Source organism: Pelobates fuscus, chromosome 7 (genome assembly GCF_036172605.1).
Source record: "Pelobates fuscus isolate aPelFus1 chromosome 7, aPelFus1.pri, whole genome shotgun sequence".
Lineage (NCBI taxonomy): Eukaryota > Metazoa > Chordata > Amphibia > Anura > Pelobatidae > Pelobates > Pelobates fuscus.
The window spans coordinates 38,248,844-38,272,413 of record NC_086323.1 but is presented as its reverse complement, the minus strand read 5'-3'; the positions used below and the strand labels follow the sequence as shown (position 1 = coordinate 38,272,413).

The 23,570-nt window shown below is 43.0% G+C and overlaps 1 protein-coding gene across 2 annotated transcripts in view; it reads right to left on the bottom strand.

Annotated features, from left to right (window-relative positions):
- AK5 (adenylate kinase 5) overlaps positions 1 to 23,012 on the bottom strand; it is a 264,357-nt gene extending 241,345 nt beyond the window's left edge. For both annotated transcript variants that reach the window (XR_010084077.1, XM_063427944.1), the window contains exons 1-3: positions 22,729 to 23,012; positions 5,507 to 5,693; positions 2,061 to 2,228 (exon numbers count right to left, since the gene is read on the bottom strand). Coding sequence is in view for 1 of the 2 variants with exons in the window: in XM_063427944.1 (XP_063284014.1) it covers positions 2,061 to 2,228; positions 5,507 to 5,693; positions 22,729 to 22,788 (415 nt within the window). In the remaining variant the exon portion in view is untranslated. The remainder of the gene's footprint in view (positions 1 to 2,060; positions 2,229 to 5,506; positions 5,694 to 22,728) is intronic.
- Positions 23,013 to 23,570: the final 558 nt, after the last annotated feature.

Sequence of the window (23,570 nt, the reverse complement as noted above, 5' to 3'; positions counted from 1 at the left end):
GGGGAGGCCGGCGCCATTTTGGTTGCAGGCTCGGCTCCCCTTAGATCCGCCGGTGTGGACACATAGTCGTCCATAGTGCCGCTGTATTTACGAGGTGAGCCGGTGGAGGGTATCCCCTGCAGCAAAGGCTTCTTCGTCCGGACCATGGTAAGGCAGGTATCCGCTAGTTAATCGCTAGTTATTAGGCCGAGGGCTCGGAGCAAAGGCACTACACGTCTGCACCCATGCACGGTCCGGCCACGCCCCCTAATTATGCATGTTTTTTATTGATGATAATGATGCTGGCAAAACCTGCAGACCTCCGGTTTGCTGCCTTTGCAAGCCTTCCTTTTTTAACCCTACCAAACTTGTCTAATCACAGACTGTTCAATGCAGCTCAATAAGAAGTCTTTGCAAGGCAGGTGCTCTGAGCTGCACTGACCTAAAAACCAGGAAGTATCAGGACACGTTGTCTGCTTGAAAGCCAAGGGGATGTATCTAGATTAATTTAAAATAAATTCTATTGAAATCTGCACTTTTTGCAAAATGAAAAAAATAGGACACAATCTTCACACATAAAGCTTTTCAGCAAGCTAAAGTGCCTTAGGGGTCTAGAGTTTCCCTTTAATACAATGTTCAATGAGCACAGAACTATCTTTAAAGCACAATAGATATTGGTCTATAACAGGGGTAGGCAACCTACGGCACTAGTGCCATGCACGGCACTCAAGGTGTCTTTGCACGGCACTCAAGGCTGCTAGAGCCAAACAGGCTCTGGCCTATCAGGAGTCCCAGTAAAACTTCAGATATCTGCTAATACGAAAAGGACAATCCTCAATTTATGCATTGCAGCACATAGAGTAAGTGATCTCAGGTCCCTTCCTCCCAGCACTTGTGAATAGAAATCCACACTGTGGTAGAGCAGCCCACAGCGGATATTGCAGCTCCTGCCCTTCACCTGTACCTGGCCAGCCTGGTCTCCACTGGAACCTAGGGAAGCCACCCATACTGCTAGATATACACAGAAATGCACAATAGCCCTCCCCTCATATAAATAATACGAACAGCCCACAAACAAACATACACACAATCCGCACAAACGTAACCCGCTAACAATCCACATACATGCACACAACCCCACATGCAGCCTCTCACATGCAATACCCCACACATACACACACTACCAAACACACAATGTGACATCCATCCACACACACAATTCCACAAGCAGCCCCAATACACAGCCCACATTCATAGGTACACGATACCACAAACTACTCCTGAACCTATACAATATAACAGCTCATATACGCACAAATACAAATGTACAAAGCAATTACAGTATAAATGACAAAAGCAAAATACTGCAGCATACAGACCTCAATTTTAAAAAAAAACAGCACGCTACGGGACATCACAATCCTATATCGGCACAGTGCTGCTAAAAGGTTGCCTACCCCTGGTCTTTAAATGGTTCTCAAACGATGCTGTTAATTTGGAACACCAAATACATTATTGGAGGTAAATACGTATGTTTAACAGATTCCTCCCTCACCCACAGCTCAGAGGTGCTTGCCATTATTCATTGACAGAAAATTGATGGTAGAGTAAGGTGAGCTACGTATGCAAAGCTTGTGAAGACCTCTGGTACAAGTATTACATTCTTATGATGTTAAAGAACTGTGGGGCATGTTACATAATAAACCCATTTAATAAAATAAATAGAATAATTAATTTACAAAATTATCCTAATTAAGCAAAACCCAATTTGGAAACCACTGGGGATCTGGTGGGGCACGTCTTGTGAGGATTTAGCACAAACTTCTTTTGGAGAGTCGTCAATTGGAAAGATGATGGATTGCACAAATCTGCGATGTTCAGATGGAGCGTGAAAAGCAATATAAACTGTGAATTGAGGTAGAATGGCTTGTGACGAGAGATGTGAGTCAGTTATTCACAGGAGGTGGCTTGGGGTTTGATAAAAGCAAGGGGAGATGAGATTTGGGGCTTTGCCGTTTCAGACCCTGATGGAGCAATTTGTGATGAGACACGTAAAAAAAAAAAAAAACTTTTCTACTTACCAATGACAAGGATGATTTTCGGACGAGGTCTTGAGGGGTCAAATACTTCATATTCTTCGATCAGCTCTGCTGTTTCTGAAAGGTCTGTGTCACTTTCAATTGAGAACTGATGAATCGGTGGCAGTCTGTCATAGCGCCGGTATGGAAAATTACCACTTTCAGGCAAAACTTTAAGAAAAAAATTCAAGAGCAATCTTTTAGACAAACTAGCAAGGTGTGCATGAAACAGAACCAGAACAATCAGGTTCAATATAATGTTTTTTGGGTTTTTTTTTGTTCAGACCTGCATTAGTATGATAAAGCCACACATAGAATAATTTATTAGAACCAGCCATGGCTGGATTTACATGTAAGGTGTCTCTGGGCACAAAACTCTGCACCCCAACTCCAAAAAAAGACAGATAAAAGTAGAAATCTGGACGTTGCAGGCCTTAAAATAGCCAAAACATATATAAGCAGACTTAGAGCTGCAATGTGAACATTGCAGTTTCTATGGAACTGCAATGTTTTACATTGCAGCACTAAGTACAAAAGGTGAAGTGGTCTGGGTGCCTACAGTGTCCCTTTAAGGATGACTGGACTACAGAGGACACTGGCCAAGGCTTCTGGTACTTATCTCTCCTCACCAGACAATTTAAAGGGACACTAGAGTGACAGGAATACCAACATGTATTCCTCACACTATAGTGCTGGCTGGCTGTTTAGGCCCCTGGCCCCACTTAGAATGAGCTACAGTTGTTTTGGTGACTATAGTGTCCCATTGAGCTCAAAAAGGCACATTTTTTGCACATAAATGCTGAAACAGGTGCCCCTTGAGACAAAGTGCCAGTATTGTGTGTTGCAATAAGAACAGTATAAAATGTTAAACCTTACCAAATATAGTCTCTTAGAACCGGACCTGGTACACCAGTCTGTTAAATTATAGTTACTGTACAGTCTGTTAGAACCATACTCTGTAGCTGGATATAACAGAGTGTATTGTGCTGGCTCTAATACATTTCAATTACAGTTTGTTCAAAATCAGATCCAATTTACTCTGTTAGAACAAGTCCAGTCCAGTTACAAGCTGTTAGAATCAGGCCCAGAACAGTCTGTCATAACCAGACCCAGTATAATCTGTTAGAACAGGTTCCAGTACTGTCTGTTAGAATTACACCCATTACAGTCTGTTAAACTCAAACGGAGAATACTCTGTTAGAAGAGGTTCCAGTTCCAGTACTGTAAGTTAGAATTAGACCCAGTATACTCTGTAAGGGCCAGACCCAGTATACTTGGTTAAGACCAGAACCAGTGTACTCTGTTAGAACACGTTCCAGTGCTGTAGGTTAGAATCAGACGCAGTATACTCGGTTATAACAGATTCCAGTATTGTAGGTTTGAATCAGACCCAGTATATTCTGTTAGAACAGGTTCAATTAGAATCTGTAACAACCAGACCCAGTATAATGTTAGATAAGGGTTCCAGTAAAGTATTCTAAAACAGATATATAATAACAGAAAAGGTGGAGCATTATCATTAAATATTTGTGTAAGGAATAAAGAACCTAAAATACACTTATATTATCTTGTGGCTTCTTTACAGAATATATTCCATGTTCCACAATGCATACATTTAAGAAATTAAATCAGAGAACATGTAGTGCATGATCGTTTAAATCAGAGAACATGTAGTGCAGACACCCCCCCCCCCCCCGCCCCCTTAGCTCCCTTAGAAGGTGTTAAAACTCACCTTATTTCCAGCACCGCGCAGGTGTGCCGGCGCGGGCACTACCCCCAATCCACCTCCTTGGTGACATCATCAGAATTTAAGATTTTTTGTCAATCCAATGCATTCCCATAGGAAAAGCATTGGATTGGCTGAAATCTGTAAGGAGGCGGGATGGGGTGGGGTCAAACACTGTTTTGACCAATCAGCACCTCCTCATAGAGATACACTGAATCAATGCATCTCTACGAGGAAATTCAACGTCTCCACACTGAACGGCATTGCTGCCTACTGTGCAGCACTGCTCCAGGAAGCACCTCCAGTGGCCATCTGAGGAGTGGTCACTGGAAGTGTCCCTAGGGGGCAATGTAAATGTGTCCCTAGAGGGCATGAAAATACCTGCAGGGAATTATACTCAGCAGAACAATCACATTAAGCTGTAGTTGATCTGTTGATTATAGTGCCCCTTTAAGAATAACTTTCCATATTTTCTGTTAATTTAAATCTGTTTGTTTATAGGATATTAGCACATGAGTGTTCATAAAGGGGACGTATTATGAAAATGTTTTATTTTTTTTTACCTCAATAAGCACTTTTTGGAAGTAGGTATTTTTATCTAGTATTCTAAAACAGTTTAATTAGGTTTATCGGTATAGTGACAGCAACACCTAATTTTGCTTTGGCTTTTCAATGACTGCATTGTGGGTAGAAGTGCATGCATGCATTCAATGGCAGATATAATAAACAAAAAATGATTTTTAGATTTCTATATTTTGAAGTAGTTTGTCTGGTACAATGTGGAGACCAGATTTAAAGGGGCACTCTAGGCACCCAGACCACTTCAGCTCATTAAATTGGTCAGGGTACAGTGTTCCCATTGCACTTAGTGCTGCAATGTAAAAACATTGCAGTTCCCGTGAAACCAGCCACTAGAGGGCTTCCTGGATGTTAACGGACGCTGGATGTCCTCATGATCTGCATGTGGATGTCCAGCTTCAGCTATTTCCCCATTGGAGAGCAATGATTCAATCCTTTTCTACGGGGAGGCCTAATAGGCGCATTAGCCCCCGCTCGACGTGGGGCATCAGCACTGTAATCAGGTAAGTTAAGTAAATAAAGGGTTTGTTCACTGCGGTGTGGGAGGGTGCGAAAGAAGGGGTGAGGCAGAGGGAGCTATAGTGCCAGGCCTGCACTTTGTATTCCTGGCACTATAGTATCCCTTTAACTCTCAGCTAGGGGCAGTCATGCTACCGAAACTTGGAAATGATATATACATTGTGAGTTCCTTAAAGGTTACTTGTTTTAAAGTAAATGCTTCTTTTTCACACAGTTAAAACAACAAAATGTATTATTTTTTTTAATTTATTTTTTTTATTAACCACAGGGAAATGCTGCATGCAAGTGGATAAACTTAGGCCAACAGAAACTAGAAGTGCCAAAGGCTATACTCAAATAAATACACTGCATTCAATTTTTTCACATTTTTATCTTGCAGCCCTTATGCTACAATTATTTAAATTATTATTATTTTTTTTTACATCAATCTACATCCAATTCCACAAAAAGCAAAAGTCGCATTTTTTTGAAAATGTGTAAAAAATATATAATAAACAATTGTTGCAAAAGTCTGCAACAAGAAAATGCGAAAAAAAATGAAGGGGTCTGAATGCTTTCTGAATCAAAATGTTTATGAAGCAAATGTTTTTACTTGTTTTAAAATTCATTTTAAGAAAGACATTACCATTTCTGTAAAACGATCTTCTGTTTTGTCCACCATTGAGAGGGGGTAGGTTTCGCTTGTCTGGACCTACAAATGTGTCCCACTTTACTCTTTCTGATCCTCCCAATTCCTTCACTTTTTGTAAACAGGTTTCCAAGTATTCCACAGGATCATCAGGGCGATAGTACATTAATCCATTCAAAAGCCCCTGCAAGACACCAAAAGGATCCAACACATCAGATCTAATTAGCTGAATTTATGTCTTCATTAGACTGCTTGTTAAAAGAATAGACTTTGTCACCTAATGGCTGGCAAATGGGATCTATTTTGTCATATAGTTTGTGATCTATGAAATAATTCTGCTATAATTTACTAATTCATTAAACTCGTCATTTTCATAAATTAATTCTAAACAGTAAAATCAGAAGAAAAGAAAAACACTTAATGGGAATCTATAGGGTCATGTATTGGTGCTTGTGTGTGGATGTATGTGTTAGTGTGCATGTACATATATTTAGGCATTTGGTTGTATTTATATGTATATTGTATGTATTTGTACATATGCACTACTTGTGTATATGTACATGAGTTTGACTGGGTACGTCTATCTGTGTATGCTGGATATAGGCCTTCATGCATATCCTGTAACTCTTGGATGGGAATTCAGGTATTCTTTATATTGATACTCCCCACTTCTAGCACCATTTTCTGCACTGTTCGCTTGTTTTTTTTCTCTCTCTCCCCCCTCACTCTGTGATCTTCGCATAAGATATTTATGACCCTCTGCAAGAATGGTGTCTATGTTCTATCAAACCTGTCTTATCTTCACACATGTCACTTTAACCCCTGTATCACAACTCAACTTTGAATTCTATGTGTTGTCTTGCTCAGAAATGCTTCAGACTTTAGAAAGGGAGGTTCTCCAGAAAGCTTGTCACTTAAAAATTCTGTTAGTCCAATAAAAAAGATATTACAGGATACAAATGTTATCTGTTTTTTTATAGCTTATAAATATATAATATATCTTGTTCTTCCCCCCCTCTTTAATTTCTATGTTTTATATGACATGGACATTTATGGACAATGAATTCGCATCAATTTTGACTTTTTGAACTATACGAATGATGGTGAATTCTTGAGAATGGATATACCATACAATGCGAATCGAAAGTCCTGAATAGCACACGAAACGGCACAAAATTTAATTTGGAACACATGAAATAGACGAATATGGTCGCAGGAACGCATGTAGTGAATACGGAAGCGATGTGCGGGGATTGGTTATTTTGACAAGAGGGGATGGATTTAGAGTACCCGCTTTTGGTGCAAAAAATGGTTTAAATAGCTCATATGTTTGCAGAGATGGATATACACCTGAGGAAGACGAATTAGTATCGTTGAAACGCGTTGTGTTTTTTAAGTACGTAACTGTGTGGCACTCCAGTTACTGTGATGTAAGATTTTAAATTATTTGGGAATAAATGCTATTGATTTTATCTCAACTGGTGTTGCTTTTTCTACATATTCCATCTCTGAGGACCAAGTTACCATCGATTTGGTTTGAAGTATATCCCATCTTAAAGCTATATTACCTAAGCCAGTTTGCTATAATAGGCTCAAAAAACGTGAGTGAGACCATATAAGAAAATACAAGACTCCATAAGAGAATAACAACGGTGTTGCCCTATAAGCGTTTCTTTCTTCTGTCTCATCTATTTAGGAATAGCTGTGCAGATATTTTGTTTTTGGGGTATACTTATTACTATTATTATTTCACCCATTTCACATAGGTTTATTGAATGTGACACTTAATATCACTAAGTGGTTTGAAGTGAACTAATTGGTGATTTTCATCACTATGCACTGCACACTTTGTGTTTTCTAACTGTATTTTTTTATATTTATATCAAAATACACTTAGCATGAAATTATATATATCTATATGTATTTATAAATAAATAAAAAGAATACGAAATATATATATATATATATATATCCATATACATAATTTCATAAATAAACAGGTAGACTTCAAATATATATATATATATATATTTCAATTCTACGTGCATATTTATGTAATTGTAGCAGTACTTACCCTCTCCAGGGGCCGGCCGGGGTCCTCTCTTCTCGCCGCGCGCGGTCCTGCTCCTGCACGAGCCGTGCGCGGCTCATCCAACAACGAGATCAGTCAGGCGGGCAGTGACCGCGAGAAGCGGTCACGTGTCCCGCCTGACACTAAGAGCGCGCCGCGCGTCTCGGGCGCGCTCTTAAAGGGACAGTGGGAGACAAAATTAGAATCAGTCTCCCATTGGCCCCTGTCATGCCACGTTCCCCATACACTCACATTTTGGGGGCGTGGATATGACAGGGGCCAATCAAAGTGAACATTAGGGTATTTATACTCACCTGTTTCCTTTGCACCTTGCCCTATCGTGGTTTCTGTCCAGTTCCCTTTAGTGCTTGTATCGTTCAGTTGGTTTTTTGGTGCTTGACCTTGGCTTTGTTCCTGACTCCGCTCTCTCTTTATCCTTGCTTGTTTATCCGCTGGTTTGTCTTCTGTGTACCAGTCCTCGGCTTGTTCTACTTTACGCTGTCTCTCCGTTCCCTTGACCTCGGCTTGTTCTGGACTCTGTCTTTTCTTGTACTCGTCTAGTCCGGCCATTCTAAGGTCCGGTAAGACGAATCCTGGTTTCTTGTCTCTTGATTATCTGGACTATTCCTGCGTGTTGGGGTATATTACCGTGACATTACGATAGGGCCATGGACCCCGCAGGTTTAGGACAACAGATGGCCCCTCATGAGGCTAGATTCGCTGAACAGGATCACCGTATGGATCAAATGGCTCAAGCCATCCAGACACTGTTATCCAGATCAGCTCCGGTACCTGTACCTGTGCCTCCTGTAACCCCTGTACCAGACACAACTAATATGCCTAATGCTTCAGCACATCTAACCCCGCCACCTAGGTATGGAGGGGATGCTAAGACATGTAGGGGATTCCTTAATCAAGTGGAATTCCACTTTGAAATGTACCCACGTTCATTTCTCACTGATAGATCTAAGGTGGGTTTTCTTATGCACCAGCTTACGGATAAGGCACTTGAATGGGCAAATCCTATTTGGGAGGCTAATGGACCTATGGTACACAATTTCAATAGCTTCCTCACAGCGTTTCGTAGAACATTTGACACGACTAAAAGGTCAAAAAATGCCGCCAGGGCGTTAATGAGAATTAAGCAAGGATCTAAATCTGTAGCCGATTATGCTATTCAGTTCCGTACCCTTGCCTCACAGGTAGATTGGACTAACAATGGGCTTACTACTGCGTTTATGGAAGGTCTGTCTGAAACTATGTTGGATGAGGTAGCAGCTAAGGACCTCCCTGTACCCCTAGAGGACCTTATTGACTATCTCATCGACATAGATAACAGGATCCGTGACAGGTTATATACCAAGTCCAGAAATAGACGCTTTGTCCCCGTTAACTCACCTAGAGCTGAGACTCCCGAGGGATCTAAAGGGTCAGAGGAGGAACCTATGCAGTTAGGGGTTGCCAAACTTACTGACGCTGAAAAACTTTATAGGAGAAAGGAGGGACTTTGTCTTTATTGTGGTAGGAGGGGCCATATGAGACAAGAATGTCCCGTGCGTCCGGGAAACTATCGCACCTAAGACCGTATAGAGGACTGGCCTTGGGTGTGACATCAGAGTCCTCACATTTGCCTCTTAATAAATTGCTTCTCCCTGTTTCCCTGCACCTTGGTAGTAACTGCATAGCAGGGAGTATACTAGCCCTGGTTGATTCCGGAGCGGCCGAAAACTTTATAGATTCCAGTTTTGTCAAGGAGAATAACATACCCACTAGAGAGAAGGAGACACCCTTGGCCGTTGAGGCCATAGATGGTAGACCATTATGCTCTCCAGTTATCACACATGAAACTGTACCACTACATATGTCTACAGGGGTGTTACACTCTGAAACCATTCGGTTTCAGATCATTACTTCTCCTTCCTCTCACCTCGTGTTAGGGTATCCTTGGTTGCGTACTCATAATCCCACTATTGATTGGGAGTCAGGACAAATAGTTTCTTGGAGTGATGCTTGCCAAGAGTCTTGTATTGTTAAAATCACCCCTTTGAATTCTACTAATATTCCTCCCGTGCCTACGGTCGTACCCCCTCAGTACTTATCTCTTAAATCTGTTTTTGATAAAAGGGAGGCTGAAAAGTTGCCACCTCACCTTTTTGTTCTTCAGTACAGCATTATCCATATTCTCTCCTACAGATCCTGTTTCAAATTCCCTTGAATATACTGAGTAATCCACTGGCTGACATATGCACAAGGAAAAGATATTTACTCCGTATAAGCCTCTCCTAACTAGCGCTCTCTTGGGATTGTGCTGTCAGCTGTACGTTCATTTCTGACAAGGACTCCTATCACTAAACCTCACAACACAACTATTAAATAAAACCATCGCTCTCACATTCACACAAACAATCCAACCAATCATTGCGGCACGACGCTTTAGGGTGTTAAGTATCCTCCCCCATTAAAATACTATAAAAATGTTTTCCAAAACACATAGGTATTATTCATTTGGGTGTGTGTAACAGTCACACGGTGAAATATAAACTCAAACTAAGTGTTAGGTGCCAACACGGTAGTGTTTATATATTATTATTATTTATAAAACACCAACATATTGAACAATGTTGTACAATGGGTTCATGAGAAATTAGCAATATCATGCACAAGTTTGATTTGCAAGAATAAGTGGTAACGAAAGCCCTACTCAAACGAGTTTACAATCTAAATGTACATGGTATGGGCAATATTAAAACCTTAACACAACCACAAAAAACTCAATAATAACACAAAATGTCAAATGCAGCAAAAGGTTGTAGGTTTATTGTTAGGGGCTGAGTGCAGTGGCTTAATCTATGGGGTCCCAGTGCAAAACTGATCCATGGGCAGGGCCGGACTGGCCCACCGGGATACCGGGAAATTTCCCGGTGGGCCGCGGCACCTGGGGCTGGGCTGACAGCCCCATTCAGTGATTAGGCTCCTGTGATCCCGGCCGGCCATGTGTGAGCTGTGCGCCGCACAGAGCCCCATGGGAGCAGGGGGAGCCAGGCGGCAGGCACAGCTCACACATTCATAAAAAAAAAAAAAAAATTGCGGCAGGGGTGGAGCCTAGTGTGCGGCGGGGGCGGAGATTAGCCTGCGGCGGGCGGGGCTTACCGTGCGGCAGAGCGGAGCTTACCGTGCGGCGGGGCGGAGCTTAGCGTGCGGCGGGGGCCCTCGTTGACTGCAGCATGGGAAGCAGGAAGGAGTCCCTGCTTCCCCAACACCCAGCCTCCAGGAGCTCCAAGCAGGAGGTAAGAAGCAGATCAGTGTGTCAGTGTGTAACTGTCTGCCTGTGTGTGTGACTGTGTGTGTGTGTGACTGTCTGTGTGTGTGTGACTGTCTGTGAGTGTGTGTGACTGTCTGTGAGTGTGTGTGACTGTCTGCGTGTGTGTGACTGTCTGCGTGTGTGTGACTGCCTGCGTGTGTGTGACTGCCTGCGTGTGTGTGACTGCCTGCGTGTGTGTGACTGCCTGCGTGTGCGACTATGTGCGTGTGACTGTCTGCCTGTGTGCGTGTGACTGTCTGCCTGTCTCTGTATGTGTGGATGTTTGCCTCAGTGTCAGTGACTCTCTGCCCTTGTATGTGTGCATCTGCTAGTGAGTGAGCGAGCGAGCGAGCGAGCATCTGTGTGTGTGCATCTGCTAGTGAGGGAGCCTCTGTGTGTGTCCGCCTTCTAGTGAGTTTGTGTGTGTCAGTGAGCTTGTCTGTAGTGAATCTGTGTGTTAGTGAGCTCTTCTGTAGGGAGCATGTGTGTGTCAATGGGCTTGTCTGTAGGGAGAGTGTGTGCGCATCAGTGAGCTTGTCTGTAGGGAAAGTGTGTGTGTGACAGTGAGCTTGTCTGTAGTAAGCTTGTGTGTGTATCAGAGTTTGTCTGTACTAAATTTGTGTGTGTGCCAGTAACCTTGTCTGTGTGTGTCATTAAGATTGTCTGTCAATGAGCCTATTTGTGTGCATCAGTAAGATTGTCTGTGTCTGCATGTGCGTATGCTTTACTGTATAATTTAATTACCCTGAAAGAACTAATATTTTGAATTAGAAGAAGAGTGTATATAAGAGTGTATATATATATATATATATATATATAATATAAATAAAAGCTGTTGTACCTTGCACTTAGGCTTCAAAGTTGTGTGACCGGGTGCATCACCAGGGCTCCAGTATCCAGGCAATTGAAACAGTTGGCTGCACTCTCAAATTTCCTTAAAACGTAACTTTTATTGAAATATTTAAGAGAAGATCAACGTTTCAGTCCCTCTTGTGGACTTTCATCATGATCCTGATGAAAGTCCACAAGAGGCGATGAAACGTTGCTCTTCTCTTAAATATTTTAATAAAAGTTACGTTTTAAGGAAATCCGAGAGTGCAGCCAACTATTTCAATTGTATATATATATATATATATACATACATATACACACACCCTACATAGCACAATGACTTATGGGGCTGGCATAGATTTTTTTCCAGGGCTGCTTCGTATCCCCAATCCGGCCCAGTCCATGGGGCCCCCCGCCACCCCATACAGACACGCACAGAGATCCACACAGACAGACACACATACATACAGACACACAGATACACTAACACACATGCAAAATATTTTAGTCACCGTATTACCTACATTTTAGGTGCATGAGGGTGACTTCCCTGGGGTCCAGTGGCTCAGGTTGATGGGAGTCAGAGTTCCCACTCTGACTCCCTCTCCTTCCTCCCACGCGGCTCCTGATGCTTCCTGGGAGGAGTGACTGGGGCAGTAATTTCTTCCCAGCGTCTGACTTCATCAGAGGGGGCCCGGTCGCGCTGTTACCGGGCCCACTTTGATAATGATATTCATTTCCATCGGGTGGCCCTAACAGCATGGGCCACCCGATGGGTCCCTTCACGTGCAGCCCCAGCAATTATACCGTGCGGCCAGGGCCGCAACATATGACGGCGAGCACCCTATCGCAGGGGTTCACAGGGCGGCCGGTCTCCCTGGAGTGAGTGGCCCAGTCACAGCACCGACACATGCGACCACGGTATGTACGCCACTGGCTGAGTGGTATACAAAATAAACATTTAAAAACATTCTGATGGCAACAACATTATTTTCCACCATTAAAGGTACACTATAGCATTAGAAATTCTAATTAGATGTCTCCGCCTCTCGTGACATCATGGAGGAGGTACGGCCTTCTCTGGTGTGGTCCAATCCACTGCTCCTTATAGAAAACAGCACGCATCCAAACTTTCCCATAGGAATGTATTAAATCATTGCTTCCTATGGGGCTTCCGCATCACTTGAGCAAGTTTTAGTCAGTGCAGCAGTAGCACAACTAGTGACAGCCACTAGAGGTGGACTTAACCCTACAATGTAAAAAACTGCAATGTTAAGAGGACACTGCACCCAGACACTTGAAGAGATGAAGTGGCCTGGGTGACTATAGTGTCCCTTTAAATAAATATATGACAGGCAGGTAGGTGAGATGTTTGCTCCAGGTAAATACTTGGCTAAATGGTAAAATAAATACATAAATAAACAAAACCAGTGAGATCAAACGTAAACTAACCCTACCTGAGTTACGCATTTACTCCGATTTAGTGTAAGAGGGACGTACAGGTATTTACTATACGGGTAATTGTGCAGCATTGACAATTGAACACTTTAGGACAAATTAGCAAAAAAGGGCAATAGTTTCAAACTCAGGTATTCTGGCCTAAGATTTGTAATTCCCTTGTGAAATCTCTACAAATCCAGTTTAGTGAATAAGCCAATGATGGCTTTATATTTACTGTAGATATATTGAAATCTGTTTGGTTCAGATATAGCTTCCTCTAGAAAACAGAGAGTTTATTAAACCCAAACACCGCATGACCTAAAGGTCACATGTTGATCTAGCTCACACATTATACTGCACAGTTCAGTGTTTGGTTGATGTATGATGGCAGAATTTTTTTATTTCTTGCAACTAGGGGGGCAAAGGGTTGCCTAGCTTTGATACTATGGACAGATTTTGATTTCTGTCCCAATCTGCTGTTTCCTGTATATTTCTGCAGTTACGTGAAAGTGATATGAGCAATTATCCCCACATGCACGGTTAATACTGGCCAGTTATTTATAAAAAAGAAATCAATTCTCTGACAAAGATCTAAAACTGGAGCAGTTACCATGGAGTTCAGTAGGATGTTCCTGTGGATTGCTTAACATTTACACCTTTTGCTCAGAAATTAACTTTAGAAATGATTCTTGGTGTAATCTGTGTTATAGATATCTCTCTGTGCAATGATAAAACTAGGATTCTACTTCCATTAAAGCAAAACTAATATGATTATGGGACAGAACACAATTTTCACTGCACGTCGTAGAAGTGATGTCACCACACAAGCTTGGCATCTCCATTCACCCCAAGGAGGCACCCACCAAGCTCATTTACACATGCCTCAGTGGCAGTACGCAGAGTAGGCAAATGCATTGAGGAGACCCTCTGCTAGGGGCACTTATATCATTTTTAGAAATTCTTTGATACGGTTATTTATTTTGCTACATGGTCATTGTATTTTTTTCAATTTGTAGAGGGATTGAGATGACTAACTCCTAACTTCGAAAACATGGGGAGATCAACAAAGAATTATATATATATATTTAACCCCTTAAGGACACATGACATGTGTGACATGTCATGATTCCCTTTTATTCCATAAGTTTGGTCCTTAAGGGGTTAAACTGAAACCAAAATCTCCTTTTGGGAGAATGTGTGTTACAACAGATGTGTTAGTGATGAGATTTGTATATAGCCACTCTGTACACTAATGTGGATTACCCTTTATTCCACATGCAATTAATATATATATATATATATATATATATATACACACATACATACCTCCAGGGGAGCGCTATGGATGTTGAGGGATTACCTCACAAGATCTTGATTGGATTGGTACACGTCGCATACAGATATGAAAGATAAATATATATAGTATAGTGCAGATTGTAAAACACTTGTGCAATGTAAGTGAGGTAGATAAATGGATCTACCTCATTTATCTACCTCACTTAAATTGCACAAGTGTTTTACAATCTGCACTATATTACATATTTTTATCTTTTATATTTTTTTTAAGTTAAGTAGTGGAGCCTGAGAATTATTTACCTATAGACACCTGAGATGTAAATCCAGAACTGCTCAACAGATGCAATAATACTTACCCGATCGGTGACGCTGGCTTGGTCCTCCTCCTTGCAGGTCGCGCTTCGAATGCACCATTCGGAGACGCAGCCTGCTACCAGATGGCAATTTAGATGCTGCCTGCTTTATGGGCATGTCCTTAAGTGCCGACAATTCGCTCAATGTCACAATTTTGAATTGGTCACCCTGGCTACCTTATATCTGCGCTTTGTGTGGTTGCAAGGGTGCTATGGACCAATCAGAACCTAGATAACCCTATCTAATATTATTTTGTACCTGGTTCTGTTCCCTATCCTGGTGTCTACCTTAGTTCCCAATTAGTGCGTTTCTTAAGTTTTCTGGTTTTAAGCTTGGCCGGTTTATTAGAATTTTCAGTACTTCCGTGATCCTGACCCGGCTTGTTCTACGATTCCGGATCATCTGTAATTCTGACCTGGCTAGTACATTCTGTTTATCTGTCTATCTGTATTCCTGATCTCGGCTAGAGTTCTGACTTTGTCTCTCTTGTATGTTAAGCCCGGCCATTCTAAGGTCCAGTAATACATCTATCTTAATTTCTCTTGTTTGTTTCCAATTTCTTGCGTGTTTGGGTATGTATCTTGTGACAACAGAACAGCATGGCCGTGGGCCATCAGTAACTGGGTACTGATTCTCTTTTATCAGTTGCAAGGGGGACTGCCCACTCGCATTTTCTACCCATCAAAAAGAGTCACTGGAGTGCAGGAATCAAAGGGGAACAGCCAACGGGGCAAAAGACTATTTTGGACGAAAAGTAATCCCCAGAGAACTAATTAACATTTCACCAAAAGAGAATAGGAGTCAATGATCGGTCAATTCAGAAAACACCCTGCTATGTCAACAATAACAATGTCTAACAAAGTCTTTTTATTTTTTTTATTTTTTACAAATTGTAGCACTAATCTAGAAGGACAAAGCGTATGGTCATTTCCTTAACGTATAAGAAAGAATCAATGCAAGTGCCAGATAATTAAATGCCTAGGCAATATACAGGTGAAGTGGGAAATAAATGAGAATTTCACTTATATTGGTTCGCAGCTCTCTAAATCCTGCAGAAAACACAAACCTCTCCCTAGCCATATATTACATCAGTACAGAAATAACTATAATAGAGAAAATGTATGATCCTGGTTTTGGGAATTATTATTCTGGTGAAAAAGATTTATTATATGGGAAATTACTGTGCTATATTGATTGTACAGGTACAAAAAACATTTTGCACAGATTCAGGATATATCACAAAGAAACAGGTATGATTATAAAGAATGCATTAATGTTTGTATAGGTAATCAATGTGTTAAACTGGGAATGAGTCTTCAGGTGCAGAATATAGTGTACAGGAAAGTTCAGAATGCGATATACCTGTACGGGAATGGTTATAAAGTTGTAGAATGTAAGGAACATACACAGAAATGATTACATAATTATAGAATGGCACTGGTTTTGTAATTAATATACAGGTATTGAAATATTACACTGGTACAGGGACAAAGATACAGGTGTAGAATGGAATGCAGTGGCATTGGAATAGATATACAGGTATGGAATGGAATGCACCGGTACAGGAATGAATATACAGATGTAGAATGTAAGCACTGGTACAGGAATGGATATACAGGTGTAGAATGTAATGCACTGGTACAGGAATCAATATACAACTGTAGGATGTAAGGACTGGTACAGGAATGGATATACAGTTGTAGAATGTAATGGGTATACTGGTGCAGAATGTAATGCACAGGTAAAGGAATGAATATACAGATGTAGAATGTAATCCACTGGCATTGGAAAAGGTTTACAGGTGAAGAATGCAATGCACTGGTACAGGAATCAATATACAGATGTAGAATGTAATGCACTGGTACAGAAATTAATATACAGGTGTAGAATGTAAGCCCTGGTACAGGAGTAAATATACAGGTGTAGAGTGTAAGCACTGGTGCAGGAATGAATATACAGGTGTAGAGTGTAGGCACTGGTACAGGAATGGATATACAGGTGTAGAATGTAAGCACTGGTACAGGAATGGATATACAGGTGTAGAATGTAAGCACTGGTACAGGAATGGATATACAGGTGTAGAATGTAAGCACTGGTACAGGAATGGATATACAGGTGTAGAATGTAAGCACTGGTACAGGAATGGATATACAGGTGTAGAATGTAAGCACTGGTACAGGAATGGATATACAGGTGTCAGTGGCGGATCCAGAGCCTGATCTCGGGAGGGGCACTTGTAGATTATTTAAAAAAAATAATCCTAGCACAATAACCACTACAGCTCAGTGTAGTAGTTATGGTGCCAGTAGTGCCAGGATCCCACCCCGGAGTAAGTAGTCATACCGTTTAAGAACAGTTTGACAACTTACCTGGGGTCTGCTGGGATATAGGGCATAGGAGAAGTGGTGTGTGTTAGGGGTGAAGTGTGTGTGAAAGGTGCAGTGTGTGTGTGAGCGGTGAAGTGAGTGTGAGTGCGTAAGGGTGGCAGTGTGTGTGTTAGGGGGCAGTGTGTGTATGGGGGCACTGTATGTCTGTGTGGGGCAGTGTGTGTATGGGGGGGCACTGTATGTCTGTGTGGGGCAGTGTGTGTATGGGGGGCACTGTGTGTATGGGGGGGTCGTGTGTGTGTGTTTGGGGCAATGTGTGTATGGGGGGGCAGCAGGGTGTGTAGGGCACTGTGTGTGTATAGGTGTGCAGTGTGTGCGGGGCAGTATGTGTATGGGGCAGTGTGTATGGGGACAGTGTTTGTGGGACAGTGTTGTATGGGGACAGTGTTTGTGGGGCAGTGTGTGTATGGAGGCAGTGTTTGTGGGGGCAGTGTGTGTATGGGGTCAGTGTGTGTAGTGTTTGTATGTGGGGCAGTGTTTTTGGGTCAGTGTGTGTATGGGGTCAGTGTGTGTAAGGGGGAAGTGTGTGTATGGGGCAGTGTTTGTGGGGCAGTGTGTGTATGGGGCAGTGTTTGTGGGGCAGTGTGTGTGTGGGGCAGTGTGTGTATGGGGACAGTGTGTATATGGGGACAGTGTGTGTATGGGGACAGTGTGTGTATGGGGACAGTGTGTGTATGGGGACAGTGTGTGTATGGGGGCAGTGTTTGTGTGTATGGGGGCAGTGTTTGTGTGTATGGGGGCAGTGTTTGTGTGTATGGGGGCAGTGTTTGTGTGTATGGGGGCAGTGTTTGTGTGTATGGGGGCAGTGTGTGTATGTATGGGGGCAGTGTGTGTGGGGTCAGTGTGTGTAGTGTGTGTATGGGGTCAGTGTGTGTATGGGGTCAGTGTGTGTATGGGGTCAGTGTGTGTATGGGGTCAATGTGTGTAGTGTGTGTGTATGGGGTCAGTGTGTGTAGTGTGTATGGGGACAGTGTGTATATAGGGACAGTTTGTGTATGGGGACAGTGTGTGTATGGGGACAGTGTGTGTATGGGGACAGTGTGTGTATGGGGGCAGTGTTTGTGTGTATGGGGCAGTGTTTGTGTGTATGGGGGCAGTGTTTGTGTGTATGGGGGCAGTGTGTGTATGTATGGGGTCAGTGTGTGTAGTGTGTGTATGGGGTTAGTGTGTGTATGGGGTCAGTGTGTGTATGGGGTCAGTGTGTGTAGTGTGTGTATGGTGTGTGTATGGGGTCAGTGTGTGTATGGGGTCAGTGTGTATGGGGTCAGTGTGTGTAGTGTGTGTATGGGGTCAGTGTGTATGGGGTCAGTGTGTGTAGTGTGTGTATGGGGTCAGTGTTTATATGGGGACAGTGTGTGTATGGGGACAGTGTGTATATGGGGACAGTGTGTGTATGGGGACAGTGTGTGTATGGGGACAGTGTGTGTATGGGGTCAGTGTGTGCATGGGGTCAGTGTGTGTATGGGGTCAGTGTGTGTAGTGTGTGTATGGGGTCAGTGTGTGTATGGGGTCAGTGTGTGTATGGGGGCAGTGTATGTTGGGCAGTGTGTATGGGGGCAGTGTGTATGGGGGCAGTGTGTATGGGGTCAGTGTGTATGGGGTCAGTGTGTGTATGGGGTCAGTGTGTGCATGGGGTCAGTGTGTGTATGGGGTCAGTGTGTGTAGTGTGTGTATGGGGTCAGTGTGTGTATGGGGTCAGTGTGTGTATGGGGTCAGTGTGTGTATGGGGTCAGTGTGTGTATGGGGGCAGTGTATGTTGGGCAGTGTGTATGGGGGCAGTGTGTATGGGGTCAGTGTGTGTATGGGGTCAGTGTGTGTATGGGGGCAGTGTATGTTGGGCAGTGTGTATGGGGGCAGTGTGTATGGGGGCAGTGTGTATGGGGTCAGTGTGTATGGGGTCAGTGTGTGTATGGGGGCAGTGTGTGTATGGGGGCAGTGTGTATGGGGGCAGTGTGTATGGGGTCAGTGTGTATGGGGTCAGTGTGTGTATGGGGGCAGTGTGTGTATGGGGTCAGTGTGTGTATGGGGGCAGTGTATGTTGGGCAGTGTGTATGGGGGCAGTGTGTATGGGGTCAGTGTGTGTATGGGGTCAGTGTGTGTATGGGGGCAGTGTATGTTGGGCAGTGTGTATGGGGGCAGTGTGTATGGGGTCAGTGTGTATGGGGTCAGTGTGTGTATGGGGGCAGTGTGTGTATGGGGGCAGTGTATGTTGGGCAGTGTGTATGGGGGCAGTGTGTATGGGGGAGGGGAGGAGGGAAGGGAGGCTTTTTAATAAAAAAATAAAATAAAAAATGTATTTAATAAAATATATTATGTCCCCCCTCCCTTCTTACCTTTACTGGGAGGAGGGGGGACATCTTTCGTTCCCTGGTGGTCCCAGTGGGGATTCCCTGGTGGTCCCAGTGGTAGGAGTGAACTCTAGCCCGCGCTCCAGGGCTAGAGTTCACTCTCGCGAGATTTGGAGCGTTGCCGTGGTAACCGCGGCAACGCTCCAAATCTCGCGAGAGGAGGACCCGGAGGAGCTGCTGGTAACAGCTCCCGGGTCCTCTCTCCCTCCCCTGCCGGTCGGCTGTCAGTAATGTGCCTGCGGACCGGGGAGGGAGATCACTGATCTCCCTCCCGGTCTGCAGGCACAATGCAGGGCTGGCACTTGGGCAATGTCAGCCCTGCACTAGCCGGCAGGGGAGAATCTCGGGGGGGGCAGTTGCCCCCCCCCCCCCCCTGGATCCGCCAATGACAGGTGTAGAATGTAAGCAGTGGTATATGAATGAATATACAGGTGTAGAGTGTAAGCACTGGTACAGGAATGAATATACAGGTGTAGAATGTAAGCACTGCTACAGGAATGGATATACAGGTGTAGAATGTAAACACTGGTACAGGAATGGATATACAGGTGTAGAATGTAAACACTGGTACAGGAATGAATATACAGGGGTAAAATGTAAGCACTGCTACAGGAATGGATATACAGGTGTAGAATGTAAGCACAGGTACAGGAATGGATATACAGGTGTAGAATGTAAACACTGGTACAGGAATGGATATACAGGTGTAGAATGAAAGCACTGGTACAGGAATGGATATACAGCTGTAGAATGTAAGCACTGGTACAGGAATGGATATACAGGTGTAGAATGTAAACACTGGTACAGGAATGAATATACAGGTGTAGAATGTAAGCACTGCTACAGGAATGGATATACAGGTGTAGAATGTAAACACTGGTACAGGAATGGATATACAGGTGTAGAATGTAAGCACTGGTACAGGAATGGATATACAGGTGTAGAATGTAAACACTGGTACAGGAATGGATATACAGGTGTAGAATGTAAGCACTGGTACAGGAATGGATATACAGGTGTAGAATGTAAACACTGGTACAGGAATGAATATACAGGTGTAGAATGTAAACACTGGTACATGAATGAATATACAGGTGTAGAATGTAAGCACTGCTACAGGAATGGATATACAGCTGTAGAATGTAAGCACTGGTACAGGAATGGATATACAGCTGTAGAATGTAAGCACTGGTACAGGAATGGATATACAGGTGTAGAATGTAAACACTGGTACAGGAATGGATATACAGCTGTAGAATGTAAGCACTGGTACAGGAATGAATATACAGGTGTAGAGTGTAAGCACTGGTACAGGAATGGATATACAGGTGTAGAATGTAAACACTGGTACAGGAATGGATATACAGCTGTAGAATGTAAGCACTGGTACAGGAATGAATATACAGGTGTAGAGTGTAGGCACTGGTACAGGAATGGATATACAGGTGTAGAATGTAAACACTGGTACAGGAATGGATATACAGCTGTAGAATGTAAGCACTGGTACAGGAATGAATATACAGGTGTAGAGTGTAAGCACTGGTACAGGAATGGATATACAGGTATAGAATGTAAGCACTGGTACAGGAATGGATATACAGGTGTAGAATGTAAGCACTGGTACAGGAATGGATATACAGGTGTAGAATGTAAGCACTGGTACAGGAATGAATATACAGGTGTAGAATGTAAACACTGGTACAGGAATGGATATACAGCTGTAGAATGTAAGCACTGGTACAGGAATGGATATACAGGTGTAGAGTGTAAGCACTGGTACAGGAATGGATATACAGGTGTAGAATGTAAGCACTGGTACAGGAATGGATATACAGGTGTAGAATGTGATGTAGTGTTATTGCAATGAATTTACAGATGTAACCTGTAATACACTGGTATTGTAATACATATACAGGTATAACATGTAATGCACTGGCATGGGAATGAATATAAATGTGCAGAATATAATGTACTGTTATTAGAATAAATAAAGTATGTAGAATGCAACATTGATATTGAATTTAGCAAAGATGTATTATGTAATGTACTGGGATTGGAATGCATATACAGGTGTTGCAATTTGTAATGCAGTCATATTGAAATGAATATACAGATGTAGAATGAAATGTGCTGGTACAGGAATGAATATACAGGTTAGAATGCAATGATGTTGGAATAAATCTACAGGTAGGTTAGAATGCACTACACTGATATTGGAACCAATGTACTGGTTAGAATGTAATGCACTGGTATTTGAATTAATATACAGGTTACAATGTATTATACAGGTTAGAATATGATATATAAAAGGCACATAATTGATTACTCAGGTGCATAGTATATATTGCAGCACAATGGATTATAAAAGGTGCAAAATGTACTTTACATGTGCAGGAATAATTATAAAGAATACACTATGGTTAAGTGAAATATTATAGGTGAGTACCTTGATTTGTATGAGAATAACAATGATTATAGAGGTTTAAAATATGCTCCAGATGAATGACTATAGAAGTCCAGTATGCGATATACTGCTTCACCAAAGATTATCATCAATTACAGGTGTGGAATGCAGCATGTATTGCACAGGTAAGTGGGTGGCTACACAGGGGCAGCATGTACTATAAGCGCAGAGGGGTGACCACAAGCACATCATATGCTACACAGGTAGAGGAATGGTCACACAGGTATAGCACATTGTTAATGTATATGAGGGGTTGTACAGGTGTGAAATATACGACATTGGGATCACAATGATTACACAGGTGTATAATGTAATATACGGTGCACAATGCATTATAGCAGTAAAAGGATACCGTGCAGGGAGGTATATATTGTAGTAAATCCGGAATGATCACACGTGTATTGGAGTATATATTCTTAGAATGAAAGGATTAGGAATGATCACACAGGTGCAGTGTGCGATACAAATGTATCAACCTGATTACACGGGGATCACAGGAGCAGGAGAGCGTATACCGGTGCAGTGCTGAATATACAGAGCGTTCTGTACATGAAGGATTATATAGGAAGAGAACAGATAGCGTTGCAGACCGCATTATATTTATTTATTATTGCTATTTATAAAGCACACACAGATTCCGCAGCGCTGTATATCGATACGAGTATCACAGAGGCGATCATGCATTACATAATGTTTAATTCCAGGACAGGAGGCAGGGCACACTCACCTCGAATAGCTGGGGGATCTCTCTCCTGGTCAGGTACTCCTTGGGCTCAGAGCTGTTCATGCCTTGCTTGGCTGCAGCTAGTCCGGAGATGGCGATAGAAGTCCAATCACTGGCAGATCGAGCAGGGATTCCTCACTCCTGACTACATCCAGCAGGGCTGCAGGTCCCAGCGTCCTTCCTGTCCCACAGACTGAGTCACAATGTGTCTGTGTCACTCCTTGCAATCTATACACAACCTCACACATGCACACAGCCAGGGCTCATTGAACTACACACTCTGCTCCCAGTGAGGATTCACAGCCTGTACTCACACTCTGCTCCCAGTGAGGATTCACTGGTACTACCTGTATTCACACTCTGCTCCCAGGGAAGATTCACTGCCTATACACACACTGCTCCCAGTGAGGATTCACTGTCTGTATTCACACTCTGTTCCCAGTGAGGATTCACAGCCTGTACTCACACTGTGCTCCCAGTGAGGATTCACTGGCACTGCCTGTATTCACACTCTGCTCCCAGGGAAGATTCACTGCCTATACACACACTGCTCCCAGTGAGGATTCACTGCCTGTATTCACACTCTGCTCCCAGTGAGGATTCACTGCCTGTACTCACACTCTGCTCCCAATGAGGATTCACTGCCTATCCACACACTGCTCCCAGTGAGGATTCACTGCCTATACACACACTGTGCTCCCAGTGAGGATTCACTGCCTATACACACACTGTGCTCCCAGTGAGGATTCACTGCCTATACACACACTGTGCTCCCAGTGAGGATTCACTGCCTGTACTCACACTGCTCCCAGTGAGGATTCACTGCCTATACACACACTGTGCTC